This window comes from Phaseolus vulgaris, chromosome 2 (genome assembly GCF_000499845.2).
Source record: "Phaseolus vulgaris cultivar G19833 chromosome 2, P. vulgaris v2.0, whole genome shotgun sequence".
NCBI classification, from domain to species: Eukaryota; Viridiplantae; Streptophyta; class Magnoliopsida; order Fabales; family Fabaceae; genus Phaseolus; species Phaseolus vulgaris.
The window spans coordinates 35,109,885-35,125,095 of NC_023758.2; the positions used below are offsets into that span (position 1 = coordinate 35,109,885).

General features: G+C 33.7%; 1 protein-coding gene and 2 non-coding genes across 3 annotated transcripts; 2 read left to right on the forward strand and 1 right to left on the reverse strand.

Moving 5' to 3' along the window:
• The first annotated feature begins 1,460 nt into the window (after window positions 1-1,460).
• Window positions 1,461-1,532, forward strand: TRNAG-UCC (transfer RNA glycine (anticodon UCC)). The gene has a single exon. It is a non-coding gene; the product is annotated as a tRNA-Gly (tRNA).
• Window positions 1,533-1,670: 138 nt separating this feature from the next.
• LOC137811684 (UDP-D-xylose:L-fucose alpha-1,3-D-xylosyltransferase MGP4-like) lies at window positions 1,671-6,551 on the reverse strand. The gene is made up of 4 exons (XM_068613514.1): window positions 5,842-6,551; window positions 4,526-4,687; window positions 3,374-3,589; window positions 1,671-2,229 (listed from the first exon to the last, which is right to left on the reverse strand). The coding sequence occupies exons 1-4, from the start codon at window positions 6,325-6,327 to the stop codon at window positions 2,020-2,022; spliced, it is 1,074 nt and encodes a 357-aa protein (XP_068469615.1). The 5' UTR covers window positions 6,328-6,551; the 3' UTR covers window positions 1,671-2,019.
• A 615-nt stretch (window positions 6,552-7,166) lies between these two features.
• On the forward strand, window positions 7,167-7,238 carry TRNAG-UCC (transfer RNA glycine (anticodon UCC)). The gene has a single exon. It is a non-coding gene; the product is annotated as a tRNA-Gly (tRNA).
• The last annotated feature ends 7,973 nt before the right edge of the window (window positions 7,239-15,211 follow it).

Genomic DNA, 15,211 nt, shown 5'->3' on the forward strand with positions numbered 1-15,211 from the left:
CAAGTCTCTCTGACTAGGTTTCATAAGGATTTATGTTGAGATCGTGTATAGTTTAAGATCTTGGTTATTGAGTGTCATTTTTATTGATTTTCTAGAGTGTTGCAAAAGCTTGAAAATATAGTAGATTAGATTTGTGAAAGTAGTTGAGCATCTAAATATAACTCATGTGTAAAAGTGAAGTGGTATAAATATTGTTGATCTTCTCACATTCTTTATCTTTTGTTTAGTGTAATTTAATCATTATATCTTTAATAATTTTGGAAATTAAAGATCAATAAAACTAGCATCTTTATTTTTTAATAAGCTAAATTTTTTTTCTCTCAAAATATACTTTAATTTTTTTAAGAAATATATCATCTATTTGTGTAAATATTTAATAGTTCAATTCAACTGCCTTTTGAACTGAGTCTTTTACTATTACAAACTCAATGAAGTGGTTTGATTTTCATTTAAAAAGTCATTTGAACCAAACATCAAAATCAAATGTGGTTATATTTAAAATTAGTATTAACCAAAGCAAATGATTATTTTAAGCTTGTGTAAATAGATTTTTGCAATTTTTGTTACTACAAAATTGTAAATCACTCAAAAAAATGTTAAACATTATATAATAAAAAAATATAAAATAAAGATATTTGCTATGAATTAATTTTTTTTATAATTATATTTATATTCATGGTTTTAACTTTATATCTCATATTTGTATACAAATTATATAATTACAAACATGGTATGATGTTTGGATAAGTATAAATACACTCTAATTACAATATATTTAAATTGTAAGACAACTTTTAAAAGTGACATCTTATTTGTTTATTTTCAAATTGAAGAAGGGAATGAATTATGTTGATTGTATTGGTGTCTACATCAATTATCCCTTCTACATCAACACAACCATGATGCCATTTAAACATCTCAACCATTTCAGATTATTCACAATCCAACAATTTCATGTTATTAGTGCATCTAATAAAGTGATTTTTACATGGTTGATCTTCACACTAACTCAGAAATCATAGTTGTTTCAAGACATTTTAATGAAGTCAAGCAGCCATACGATAAAAATGATTCATTCAAACCATGAACAAATACATTTAGCAACAAACAAACCATTGAAACAACCACTACCAAATATACGTTCTCACCAATCAACTACACACTAAAAATACACTTGAACAAAGAGTGTCCTCACCAAAAAGAGAAGCAAGAACCAAACTTTGTAACTTTTATTGTGAACAAATTAATTGGATTAAATTTTATTTTATAACAGTATATATTAATTTAGTATTTTACTAGTACATTATTCATATAAACACATATTACTTTCAATAATAAATAATTGTATACTTATAGAATATAAGTCATAATTTCATAAATCCATGTATTAGATAAATATGAATTATAGTTAAAAGTGATTCACTTACATATAAAATGTTAAAGTTTTGACTTACATTAAAGCGTTTGTAGTCCAACGGTTAGGATAATTGCCTTCCAAGCAATAGACCCGGGTTCGACTCCCGGCAAACGCAATAATTTTGTAATATATGATTTTGTTTTTCAGTTTTATTCACACACTATTCTAACAGTGCCCTAATCACTTTAGATTTCATATCCAAATTACAAACAATCCAATTGCCAATTATTATTTCTACTTGTAGCGGCCAAAATGTAGAATTTATATTTCATATTATATATGCCAAATTAAACATTCTTACAATAAGAATAATATTCTTTGTAAACAATTATACATCAGGTACAACTCTCAAAAACCAAATAAAACTCTACCCTTCTCTTCCTTCTACATTTTACAAGCTCCTTTTTTCTCCACAAAATTGAAACCAAAAGACAATTTTTCCCAACCCATCATTTACTCAGTGTTGCATGTTGACAGCAACGGTTGTAATTTCAAGTAAACACCCACTAAGCAAGTAGGATGAACAACTTGGCAGAGCATGGATTTTTCTGAATCTAAGTGCTTGGATCAAAGCTAAAGAAAGTTGTGTCATCTACCATGGATCATAACGCACCTAGAGGGGACTCGTGTGCATGATCATCCACCAACCATAAGCCATAGTCACGAAACCGCTTTATTTTCTTCTCAAAACCAACGATATAGTTATTATGAATGATAACATGATTTCCTTTAGTTTCCTTGACCCATGTTTTGTTCTTGAAATATAATCCGCCTGTAGGGAATGCTGCCTGTGGAAGCAGATACAAATCAACCTGCAATAGAAAAAGTAATCATGAAAAGAACAATATATACGATATGTATGCATTTTAAATGTTCTAAAAAATAAAATAAACCCACAAACTCCTTCTAGTTGGGAAATAAACCCATGATTTAAAATGGTTATATATCAGACTAGAGGTCAAGCTTTAGAACAAAAGAACCTTTGAAGGAGAACATTTGGAGACCAAATGACGAAGATGAGAAGTGCAAGCTCTTTTTCCAGTGACAGTGTACTTGTGCTGTTAGTTTTAGCACTTCAATCGTAAAAGAATTTTGGGCTCGATCTATTATTCACAATGTATCACAGCATAATCCCTCCCCTCACATTCACACAAAAGTTTCTTATTTATGATGGATATATATTTTCACTTTCAAAAACAAAATATCCATTTTATTATGATCGAGAACTAAAGACATTTTCCTATTTTATGCTTTTTCCTTAGGAGGAGGAGGTTGACAGTGAATTGCACATCTTTTCTTTCTAATGTAAGCAAAAATATCCATAGGGGCATACATAATATGGTGGGAATTTATCAGGAAGTTAGTGTTCATTGGAAAAGGACCTTACAGTGAATTCATGGAGGAGTGTGAAACATAAGCCTTAAAAGTCAAAGTCACTTTTAAGATATGATTTACTCTATAATGCCTGACAAACCAGGGAGAACAATCAACAACCAAAATGAAATCGACATTTTTATAGTAAATTACAGAATAATTAACTAGTGCATTTTTATATTTTATTTTAATAGTAATATGCCACAAATAATCCAACAAATGAAAAATAAAGCAGCATTTTCTAAGCCTCCACCAGACCTCATATTGGAAGGAGACCGAAGCCTCATTGGGCCATACTTATTTAAGTTTTAGATCTAGGGAATTTTAAATCACGGTCATGAATAGAAAATAGAAGTAGCCCTTGGACAGACTTTCCCCTTAAGTTTATAATAGCATCACTTTGCTAATGTATCAGAACTCAGAAACAAACTACACTTATTACTGATTGGCCTTAAGCCTATGCGACTTTATTAGAAACAAAAGATCCTGAATCCTGATTGACTATCCAAACAAGTTCCTAACATATATCTGTATAATTTGTCTACATGAGCTATATATACTAGAAAAGAAAATACAACAAACCTCTTTAGCAATCTTCATTAAAGCCCAGTTAAAAGCAGGCTGATCATTAGATTTCACAGTTTTAGACCAAGGTTGAATCTGAAGTTCCTCAATCCACTTTTTCAAAACTAGCTTTGCTGCATCTGTAGGGCGGAGGAAAATCATGCAACTACAAATGTAAGGACGGCCTTTTTTACCTGGTGGTGGTAAATCGTGAGAATGGTTCAATGGTTTGATCTGATCTCAGAAAGAAATTAAAAGATGAAGTCAATAATACAAAAACAAAATGGAGTAACACTAAAATTGCAGCACATATTCAGACATGGAAAATGATAAAGAATAAGAGACAATTTACTGGAATCATGTGGAAGCACCAAAGGATACCCAAATGGATCACAATGGAATCTCCTTTGACATTATTTGATTACATTTATGATTACCTCTTTTAGTCTTTAAGAGACAAGAAAACTCCCAATGGATCAGACAAGGAGGATTTTTATATCATTGAATTTCTTGATATCCATTTTAAGTACTATCATGGATATCTTTATGTTCTCTACAAATTTGATTCATATATTCACTAAAAATGGGAATCCGAAAACAGACTACATATAACAATGTTTATATTCAAATTATCAATCATAACGAACATTATCACTCTATCTATACGCTATTCACAAGGCAATGACGATGACGTGAAGGAGGGTATAGCATGATCAACCCAATTCTAACCAAGTCTTGTATTAAAATTTAAAAACATTGGCAGTATATGGAATTGCTAACCATTTATGAATAATAAGAAAAACCAATTTGGTTTTTGAAGTGTATTCTTGATGAAATATCTAGTAATAATAATAATCTCAACCTTCACTTCAAAAACCATGTATAAATCCTTTATGTCTGTCAATCTTGGATCAACCTTCACTTATTGCATTAATCCAATATCTGACAATCTTGTAAAACATAAGCCATGCATCATATCTCCTAAAATTAAACATAGTGAACCTATAAAAACCACAGCACCAATTTTTCACAAAATGATTTCCAATATGAATTATATACATTGCTTGCTTAAACCTAAACAACAAGTTACCAAAATTGATGTAACTCTTTGTTATTACAATAAAATAATTAAAATCAAGGACAGAAGGAAAATTATAAGAGAACACTCACTGCCGTCATATCATCAGTAAAGTACACATCATGATTCCCTAGAAGATAAGGAAATGGATCAGCCAGCCAAACCATATCAACATCATTGTACATCACACTATATCCAAGCTCCAAAATCTTCAGCAGATGGCTAGGTCTCCTGGCTGTAAAGTTGAAGAAACCCTAGACAGTGAAAAAAACAATCACAGATCTGAAAACACAGCACGACACAAAAATAATAAATAAAATCAAGTTCTTATCATAGGTCAAGCACATTGCCTAGAAGTTGTGTTGGAAGAACTTATTTACAACTTATGTGAAATTTAGAAAAGCCTATAAAGTAAATGATACATTTTTAATACACTATTTTCAGGCAGTGCCAATAAGCTCTTCAAGATTAACTTATGAAAACAACTTACAACACCCTGATTAAATAAACTTCTTAATAAGTACTTAGAGAAAAAGAAAACAGGAAGACAAAATGAATTAAGCTTCTCCCATAAGTTTAAATTAACTTATGTATAAATTACTATATAGAAGCTTTTTCACTTAGAAACACTAAAAACTTATTTTAAGTTGAGTGAAAACTAATTTTAACTTAAGAAAATTTTTAATTCATTTACCTTTTTATTTTCTTATCTTGGATATGTTTATTGAAAAGTTGATCCACACAGACTTACTTACTCTTTGATTATACAAACAACTTCTAAACAAATGCTTACAAAGCAAGCACTTTTAATTAGGATGTATGTATACCCAAGATTTTCATGGAGACTTTCACCATATAATCTCTCATCCAGAGTGGAGATCAGTGCAGTCTGCACCTTACTTTTATATATATATATATATATATATTATAATTTGATCATATCTATAACGATGTGAGAACTCCAACACCCCGAAGAAAGAGAGAACATGTCAAATGTATGCGAGGACTAGACATCTTAAACGTGAGAATAGAGAGTGCATAATTTTGAGTGACATGATAGACTCAACAAATCTCATTAGAATAGGTTTTGATTCTGTCTTATGAAAATGGAGTTTTAGCCTGAGTCCTCCAGACTCACCTATCAGTTCTAGGTTTGCACCTTAATCTAACCTATAAGTAGACTTTTATACAACCCCACTCTCAATGAAAGCTCCAGTTGTTATAACTTAAGCACAAGAGCAGTGGGAGACTCCAAATCAAAAGACTAGTCCATTAGATGGAAGGGTCTCAAACCTTAACTAACACATCATGTAGTGATTCTATTCAGAGTGTAACTCCTAATATTTTCCTATTCTTATTACTGCATAAAGGAATCTAGTTAAATGCAGTGAGAAAAAAAAAAAAAAACCTGAGAGCCAAACTTATGGGCAGCTTCAGCATCAAGCACGGGAGGGATGAGAACAGCGTGGCCAGGCCAAAGATCATTGACCCGGTGGAGAGAGGCGTAGTCCTCGGCAATGACAAGGACCATGTCCTGGCGATTCTGCATGGTTATACTAATCAACCAGTTGTTGAGGAAGGGCAAGTAGGGTTGGCTGACAATGCAGACGATGAGGGAGCCATTTCTGGCGACGAAGGAGAGAGCTTGTTGAAGTGTGTAGTGATCCCATTTGGAAGCTGAGGTTGAAGTTGAAGTAAAGGAGAAAGCTTGGGGCATGCCGACCCAGGGGCAGAAGACACCCACTATGACCACAAGAGAGAGAAGGGCAAGGAGGGTGGTGGGGCCCAGAATGGAGGAGAAGGGTCTCTTGGAATTGGCTGAAGATGGAGCTGAAATGGGGAATGGGTTGGAGAAGGGGTTCTGGAGACTTCTCTGGTGGAGGAAAGAGGACATTGCTGATTGATGAACAAACACAAAGATTCGGAATTTCTGGAGAACGAGGACGATGGATTTCTGATTCCCTCAGATCGGGTCAGATCCCTGCTCGCTCCAATGCCTTTCTTTCTTCTTTCTATCGCGTCGGTTCGTTGCTAATATTCACTCACAAACTTCACTGCATCATCTCTAATCTTATTTTTCTCTGTCATTACATTTTTTTTCTATCACAACAACATTGAAATAAAATAAGAAATACAAATAATATATTATTATACTTTCATAAGTACTAATAATAAAATAAGATTTTGAAGGTAAAATTTAAAAATGATAAAGTATTATCTTTTCCGTTAAATCTTTATAATGTAAGAGGAGAGCTAAAAACAGTGTTACAGTTCCAAAATGTTTTGAACATGAATAGAATAAAAGTTCTAATATAATATTGGCTTAAGTTTTTGAAGGGAAATTTGTAAATGCTTCTAAAATAAAATAAAATTAAAAAGATTAGACGTATATATCAAGGATATCATAGTTCATAGAATAAACACATGTTATTTGAAACTCAAAACAAGCTTATTTGATAGGGTAAGTTCATGTTATTTTTTATCATTTGTTAATGTTTAAATGAACAAATTAATTAGATTAAATTTTATTTTATAACAGTATATATTAATTTAGTATTTTACTAGTACTTTATTCATATAAACAAATATTACTTTAAATAATAATTATCTCTTTATTATTAATAAAATTTTAGTAAATAATGGTATTGTTATAGAATATACATCATAATTTCATATATTAGATAAATTTGAATATTTTAAATGTAGAATGTTAAAGTTTGTTCTTTCATCAAAGCGTTTGTAGTCCAACGGTTAGGATAATTGCCTTCCAAGCAATAGACCTGGGTTCGACTCCCGGCAAACGCAGTTCTATTATTTTTAGTTTTTATATTTTTTTCACACAGTATTCTAATAATGCCCTAATCACTTTAGATTTCAGATCTAAGTACTCTACTTGCAGTGGCCAAAATGTAGAATTTATATTTCATATTATATATGCCATATTAAACATTCTTACAATGGAAGAATATTCTTTGTAAACAATTATACATAAGGTACAACTCTCAAAAACCAAATAAAACTCTACCCTTCTTTTCCTTCTACATTTTTAGAAGCTATTTTTTCTCCACAAATTGAAACCAAAAGACCATTTTCAAGTATAACAAGGCTTGTATAGTTTGTCCAAAAATGTTTTGTGTACTCATGTTTAATTTAAATTTATTGTCTAAAGTTATTTTGTGCATTCTCCAATTGTAGTGTACTTAGAAAGCTTAAAGCACTAGTGCAGAAATGTAAAATAAATGCGGATATTTTACATTTACAAATGCGGCTATAGAACCGCATTTGATCAGCACGCATTCGTAAATCAGAGAGATACAAATGCGGCCATAGAGCCGCATTTGTAAATTAGATTTACAAATGCGGTTATTTAAAATAACCGCATTTGTATCTTCTTCTGAATGAGGGTTTAGGGGTTTAAGATTTACGAATGCGGCTCTGGTAATAACCGCATTCGTAAATCACATTTACAAATGCGGCTTTGGTAATAGCCGCATTTGTAAATCTTAATTTTTGATTTACAAATGCGGCTTTGGTAAATAACCGCATTTGTAAATAGTGTTTTTTTTAAAGTGCAATCTGTATTGTTCCTAAACCATATAAATTAACCTGCATAATGATCAAACCCAGCCAGACAAATACAGAAATATAGATATAAATTGAGAGCATCAAAATGTACATTTACAAGTAATCAAATTACATATAATAAAACCACTATTGATTACCTATGCTAGAGTTATAAAAATTTATGAAATATGTGGACCAAGATTCTCTAACATATGAAATGCCTTCCGAATTCATTGGTGTTTCTTCTGTGAATAACTGCATTGCAAAATATAGTTGACATAAATTAGTTTTTAGATATATATATATATATATATATATATATATATATATATATGTTCAAGAATTATAAAAATGATTTAACATATAGTACCTCCTTCCAACCAGTTTTAACACCTAGTCTTATAATGGTAATCATCCATTGCATAATGTAATAGCCACACTCATAGCTTCTTGGTTGTTTATTACACTATAATTCAATAAAAAAGTAATATGTTAGTATATTGATAAACAATGATAATAGAGAAAGAAAAAAATTACAAACCTTTATTCTTATCCAGTTCAAATTATTTGAACTGGATCGACCTTTTAGGATGTTATATCCACGCCATGAACTGGTTAATACAAAAAACCTCGTTAGTAGATGGTTAATTAGTAACATATACAAAGTTAAGTTTATAATGTACTTACATATCAATGATATCCTTAAATTTTGTGGGAATCTTCTTGTGTAGGGAACAGAACCACACAGCAGTCTTATCAACCATTGATAAGACAAGTAACTGTCAATGATGCCTATATCATCCATGAAAAGAGTTAGTAAATATTTAAAACATGAAATAATAATAATTGATGACATATAATTAAACTTACTCATTAATATAAGGGCATAAATAAATTTGTTTTCCCTCTTTTTCCAGGGTGTTAGTGATGTATGCTTGAGTCTCAGATGAGTTTGGTCCAACGGGATTAGTATATGCAGGATCTAAGAATCCATACATATTTTCCTTCCCCTCAGTGATACAGACTCTATGCAAAAACCTACAAGTTTTTAGTTAAAGCATAATCAATAATAATTTAACATAAAGTAAATTGAATAATAGGTAAAGATACTTACATTATAAAAAATTGAATTATACTTATATTGAGCTCCTGATTCCTAGATATAAATTCTGATAAATCTGTATTGTACATCAACAGTGGCAGTTCAGTGTTTATTTTAAAAAATGTATCATCCCACGAAACTGGAAAAGGTTCATTGCCAATCTGACTAGCAATGAGACGTAAGGAAGCTATAGGATCGTCAACTGGAACCTCACGCTTCTTTTTCGGACTTGGTGACCGAAAAGGTTTCTACAAGATAAACAACATTTGTATTAAATTATATGTAATATATAAATATAAATAAAAAATAATATAATGAAATGAAATTATTACATGAGGTTCGGGCATAAATCGAATGAGCTCTCTGGGCCAGGCAACGAATGTCTAAAATGCATCGACCACAGTGGTTACCTCATCCGAAGGTAGTGGAACACGAGCATAAGGAAATCATACTTTTTCAACTATTACCTTCGCCACATCAGGGGAGAGAGGAACGTTATGTAAGGTGGTGGCGTCTTGATAGACTTTTCCAAGGGCCACCACCCGAGGAAGTTTGCCGCCCACTACCGGTAGCTCACAATCCTTCGTCTGCCCATTGATATCATCCCCTGATGTTGGAGGAGCCTCACAACTTCCCTTTGTGCTCTTGGGAGTGGGACTAACAAGGGGTTCAATCGGCTCAGCACAAACTTGTTGCGATAGAAACTCTTGTCGCATTCGATCATTCTCCTTTTTCATCTCTAGCCACATCAAATCAGTCTCCTTTCTCTCATCTCCTCCATTAATTCTTCACGTATCTTAGTCTTCATTTGAGTTTCATTCTCTTTGGAGGAGGAGGATGACTGTCGTTATGAAACTCCAAAATATAGTTTAATTCCGACCCCTTGTCCATCTGCACGAACACGACCAGAGTGCTCAGGTCGTCCAATTGCTTCAACCAGGATATCGTGACGACCTTCAACAACAAATTTACCGTCGAATTCCAAGGAATCCTGCAAGAGTACACAAAAATCATATTTTCAAGCATTAATATAATTAATGCTTTAAAATAAATGAAAATAACAAAAATAACTTACAATTTTTTTGATGATAACCCCGAATTGCTCAGAACTTGGTGCACCCGACTTTTTAATTCGGGCCCTCTTCCATTTTACATGGCGAAAATGTGGTGATGGAGGAGAAGTGACCCCTGTTTCCACATTCTCAGACAACGTCCCCTGTTTAGATTTCTCCTTTTCCACCATCAGTGCTTGCTCAAGTTTTCGATACCCCGAACGAGACATAACGTGCGAGCTATCTCTTGAGCTTTCTTCCGACGATCCTGTCATAATTGAAATAAACAAACTGAAGTAAATAAGATAAACTTATTAATGTTATATAAACAAAAAAAGTTAAGTTACTTCACTTACCATCCAAGCCTTATTTTGACGGCTTTCTTTAAAAAGACGCCATGTCTCTTCATCAATATGTTTATACTTTAAACATGGATTTTCGTCTTTAAGGTCGCCAAAAATGTATCTCGAAGTCAGTCTTGACTTAAAGGTACACAATTTGAGTCCGATATTGGATATAATCTTTGATCGAAGCGGTTCCACATCAGGAATTTCAAAGTTTGCCTGCAAAATAACATCAGCAAATTAAAATTAATCAATGAATATTAAAAAACATTATATCAAAATGTAAAGCTTACCAGAACATCCTCCCAGATCATGTTCCGGTCGACCTCTGACACCTCATCCCATGAATTAATAAGAATGGAGAGCCTCTCATGAGAAACAACTCCAAGATTGCTCATAAACTCATCTGCCTTAGGACCAAAAGCCACTCCAGTGTTGACGTCAATGTCAACACGTGTCTTCTCACCAGCAGCACGTCTCAATGCGAGACGCTTCAATCTAGTAGGTTCTCTGCTGCCTCGTCCGAATCGAGGTTTGAGTGGGGTCTGATCGTCATCCATGTCTCTGTTAAAAAAATTAGGTAACAAACATTAGTTAATCTGCATCGAATTAAAATCTTATAAAAATAATACATAAAAATCTAAATCTAAAATGCTTATTTACAGGTTGCATGGGGGTTGAAAGTTCATATGTAAATTCCTTCACTGTGGTCTTTACGGGTTGCATGTACATCATCAACTACATCGTCATCTTTATTAATTATCTTTGGTGTGAATGAACAGGGGTCACCATTTTCAATATCATCTATGGTCTCCCCTTATTTTTTGCCGTGTAAAACGACATACCAATGTTATGATGTAGGATCTTTCACGTAGAAAACTTGATATGCTTGTTGAACCATTATAAATGACTCATCTCGTTACCCTATCTTTCGAAAGTCCACTAGTGTGAATCATGAATCATCAATTTTAACCCCACTTTTATTGTCAACCCATTTACACTTGAAAACTGGAACGAATAACTTAGTGTAGTCAATCTCCCATATCTCTTCTATAAACCCATAGTATGCCATTGATCCAAGTACTGAATTTGTATCTTTCGAAGTCGAAAACTGCATTGACTCGGCTTCAAGAGTAACACCAGAATTTTGAACTGTACTCTTTTCATCCATGGACTTCGTGTAAAATATACAATTATTCACTTCGTACGCTGTACATGAGATGACATCAAACTTCAATGCAGCAGCCAACCAGGTCAAGGTCTTTGATGCCGTTGAATCCTTGAACACCTCGTCTTTAAACCAAGGCATGAAAGTTCTATTATGTTCCATCAAGACCCATTTCTCTGCTTGTCTTGGGTTATTTGCCTTCACAATGGCTTTATGAGCTTCTATGTAAGGTACAACTTCATCTGTGTTATTCAATATGTACAAATGTGCTTGCAAGACTTCTGATCGAGATTTGCTTACAATATTCACACCACGTAAACATTTACTTGTAGAACGCCTGTGGTGCCATGAATTAGCTGGAACACCTATTGGATTTGCTTTTGTCATGTACTCTGAACAAAATTCAATACTTTCTTCAGCTATGTACCTTTCAATCATTGAAGCCTCTGGACGATAATGATTTTTCACATAACCTTTCAAAATTTTCATATACCGCTCAACAGGATACATCCATCTTAAGTACACTGGTCCACACAATCTAACCTCTCTTACCAGATGCACCACTAGATGAACCATGATGTCAAAAAAAGATGGAGGAAAAAACATCTCCAATTCACACAAGATAACAACAATTTCATTTTGAAGTTCATCTAGTTTTGAGGGATCAATGACTTTACAATAGATGGAAGAGAAGAATGAGCACAAATGGGTTATGGTATGTCTAACATTTTTTGGTAAGATCCCACGGATAGCTACCGACAATAACTGTTGCATCAAGATGTGACAATCATGAGACTTCAACCCAATTAACTTCAAATCTTGCATTGACACTAGGCTCTTCACATTTGAGGAATGTCCTTGTGGCACTTTCACACCTTTTAGACATTGACAAAAACTAATTTTTTCATCTTTTGACATTGTGTAACAAGCTGGGGGCAAATATGTACGCTTACCCATTTCTATGGGTGCCAACTCGCCGCGTATGTTCATCTCAATCAAATCTAAACGAGCATTTAGACCATCCTTCGTCTTCCCGTTAATGTTAAGAAGTGTACCAATTAAGCTATCACACACATTCTTCTCAACATGCATTACATCTATACAATGTCTGACTTCTAACCTCGACCAGTACGGAAGATCAAAGAGGATTGATTTCTTCTTCCAAATATTTGTCACAGATGACTTTTTTTTTTACTTACCGAAGGTGTGGTCTATGTTATTTACCTTTTCGTAAACCTTAACACCGGTTAATGGAGTTGGTGGACCACTACCCTCTTGGTGCCCATTAAAGGCTTTTTTCAACCTCCGGTAAGGATGATGACTTCTAAGAAACCTCCGATGCCGAAGATATACTGTTTTCCTTCCATGTTTCAATTGTTGAGAAGCAGTTTCTTCTTCTCATATTGGACACGCTTTATGACCCTTCGCATATTGGACACGCTTTATGGTAACCTGATAAGTTAACATATGCCGGAAAGTCATTGATGGTGCAAAATAACATGGCATGAAGCTTGAAAGTTTCATTAGCAAATCCATCAAATACTTCAACACCCTGGTCCCACATTAACTTCAAATCTTCAATTAGGGGACTTAGATAAACATCAATATCATTCCCTGGCTGTTTCGGACCGAATATCATCATAGACAACGTCATGTATTTTCGCTTCATGCACAATCCAGGAGGTAAGTTATAAATAACTAGTAATACAGGCCATGAACTGTGATTTGTACTCATATTACCAAACAGATTCATTCCGTCTGTAGCTAAACCAAGTCGGATATTTCTTGATTCTTTACCAAACTCTGGAAAGTCATCATTAAATTTCTTCCACTGAATAGAATCAACTGGATGTCGGTACATGTCATCGCATTTCCTCTAATCTGCATGCCATCTAAGATTCTTAACATTGTCTGGGTTTGCAAACAAACGCTTCATCCTTGGAATGATGGGAAGATACCACATAACCTTCATTGGGGGTCCATGCTTTTCCATCTCATCAATAGAATCATCATATTTTTGTTTCAACTTATAACGTGATAACCCACACCTCGAACAACTTTTCAACAATTCAAAATATTTCCAGTATAATATACAATCATTAGGACATGCATGTATCTTTTTGTACTCCATACCCATTGGACAAAGAATCTTTTTGGCCTCGTAATTACGATTAGGTAGAGTATTTCCCTCTGGAAGCATATCCTTCAATAGCTGGAGCAATTCCGTGAAGCTTTTATCAGCCAATCCGTTTATTGCCTTTAAATTCATCAATCTTAACACCGCCGACAACCATGTGAAGTTAGTTGATCTAGGATACAAAGGAGTCTCTGCATCTCTTGACATACTTCCATATCCATGCGCTTTTGCAAAACACTCAGCTCCCACATCACGAATCATGTCCTCCAATCGATCATCATCTCCATCATCGTGTACTGCTTCATCCATGTAGAACCCACATATTCTTCAGTTACGGAAACACGTGGTAAATTTAATAATTCACCATGCCATGTCCAAGTTGTATAAGATCGAAGAAACCCATCACATAGCAGGTGTTCCCTCATGATATTCACATCCAGTATCCTTCCATTCAAACAGTTAACGCACGAACACCTGATCTTTGCTCCATCATGACCACTAATAATCGCGTTACGCTGCGCAAATTGTATAAATTCTTCTACTCCCCTTTCGTACTCATCACTTATATGAACGACATTAATCCAACCTCGATCCATTATATATTCTGGAATAGTTAGGATTTTCTAATAATTAGTATTCTATCTCACACATTTGCCGAGGGTCAAACACCCCCAGACTCAATCCAAACACGATAATTCTATTCTAAAAGTAACAACTAACATAACATAAAACTTTTATTAAAACATAATTAACAACTAACTAAATATATAATATAAATTTAAGAAAATACAAATTATATAATACAAATTTATATATAATATTATATAAATTATAATACACAAAAATATAAATTCAAAATATTAAATAAAAATTCAAAAAAATTTAAAGAGAACACCAACCTTTCCGTGAACCAAGGTTGGTGGTGATCAGAGTGGCGACACGCGACAACGGCGGCGGAAGCGGTGGCGGAGCAACGACAGACCAACGAAGAGCAAATATGAAAGAGCAATTCCAATGGAACAGTACCCTAAAATGCCAATGCGCCAACGAAAACTAGTAAGGAACGAAAATGCCAATGCCAACGAAAACTAGTAAGGAACGAAAATGCCAATGCCAATGAAGAGATTCGCGAAACTTACAATGGCAAAAAGGAACAAAGATGCAGAGAAGATGCGAGCGCAAGAACAGTGAAAACGAAGGCCAGAGCGGAGAAAAAAGTGAAAGTGTGAAACTGGAGTGGTGCGCTTCAAATTTTTAGGGTAAAAAGCATTTACAAGTGCGGTTGTAAAGTAAAACCGCACTTGTAAATCAATTCCAATGATTTATAAGTGCGGTTTTTCATATAACCGCATTTGTAAATCATTGGACATTGATTTACAAGTGCGGTTATATGAAAAACCGCACTTGTAAA

Bases quoted from the DNA above. Each gene is read 5' to 3' on its own strand.
- LOC137811684 (XM_068613514.1), bottom strand. From the start codon at position 6,327: ATGTCCTCTTTCCTCCACCAGAGAAGTCTCCAGAACCCCTTCTCCAAC. The intron at 4,688-5,841 runs GTTTTTTTTTTT...TTCACTGTCTAG, and splicing joins CCCATAAGTTTGGCTCTCAG to GGTTTCTTCAACTTTACAGC. The intron at 2,230-3,373 runs GTTTGTTGTATT...TTTCTATTGCAG, and splicing joins TAATGAAGATTGCTAAAGAG to GTTGATTTGTATCTGCTTCC.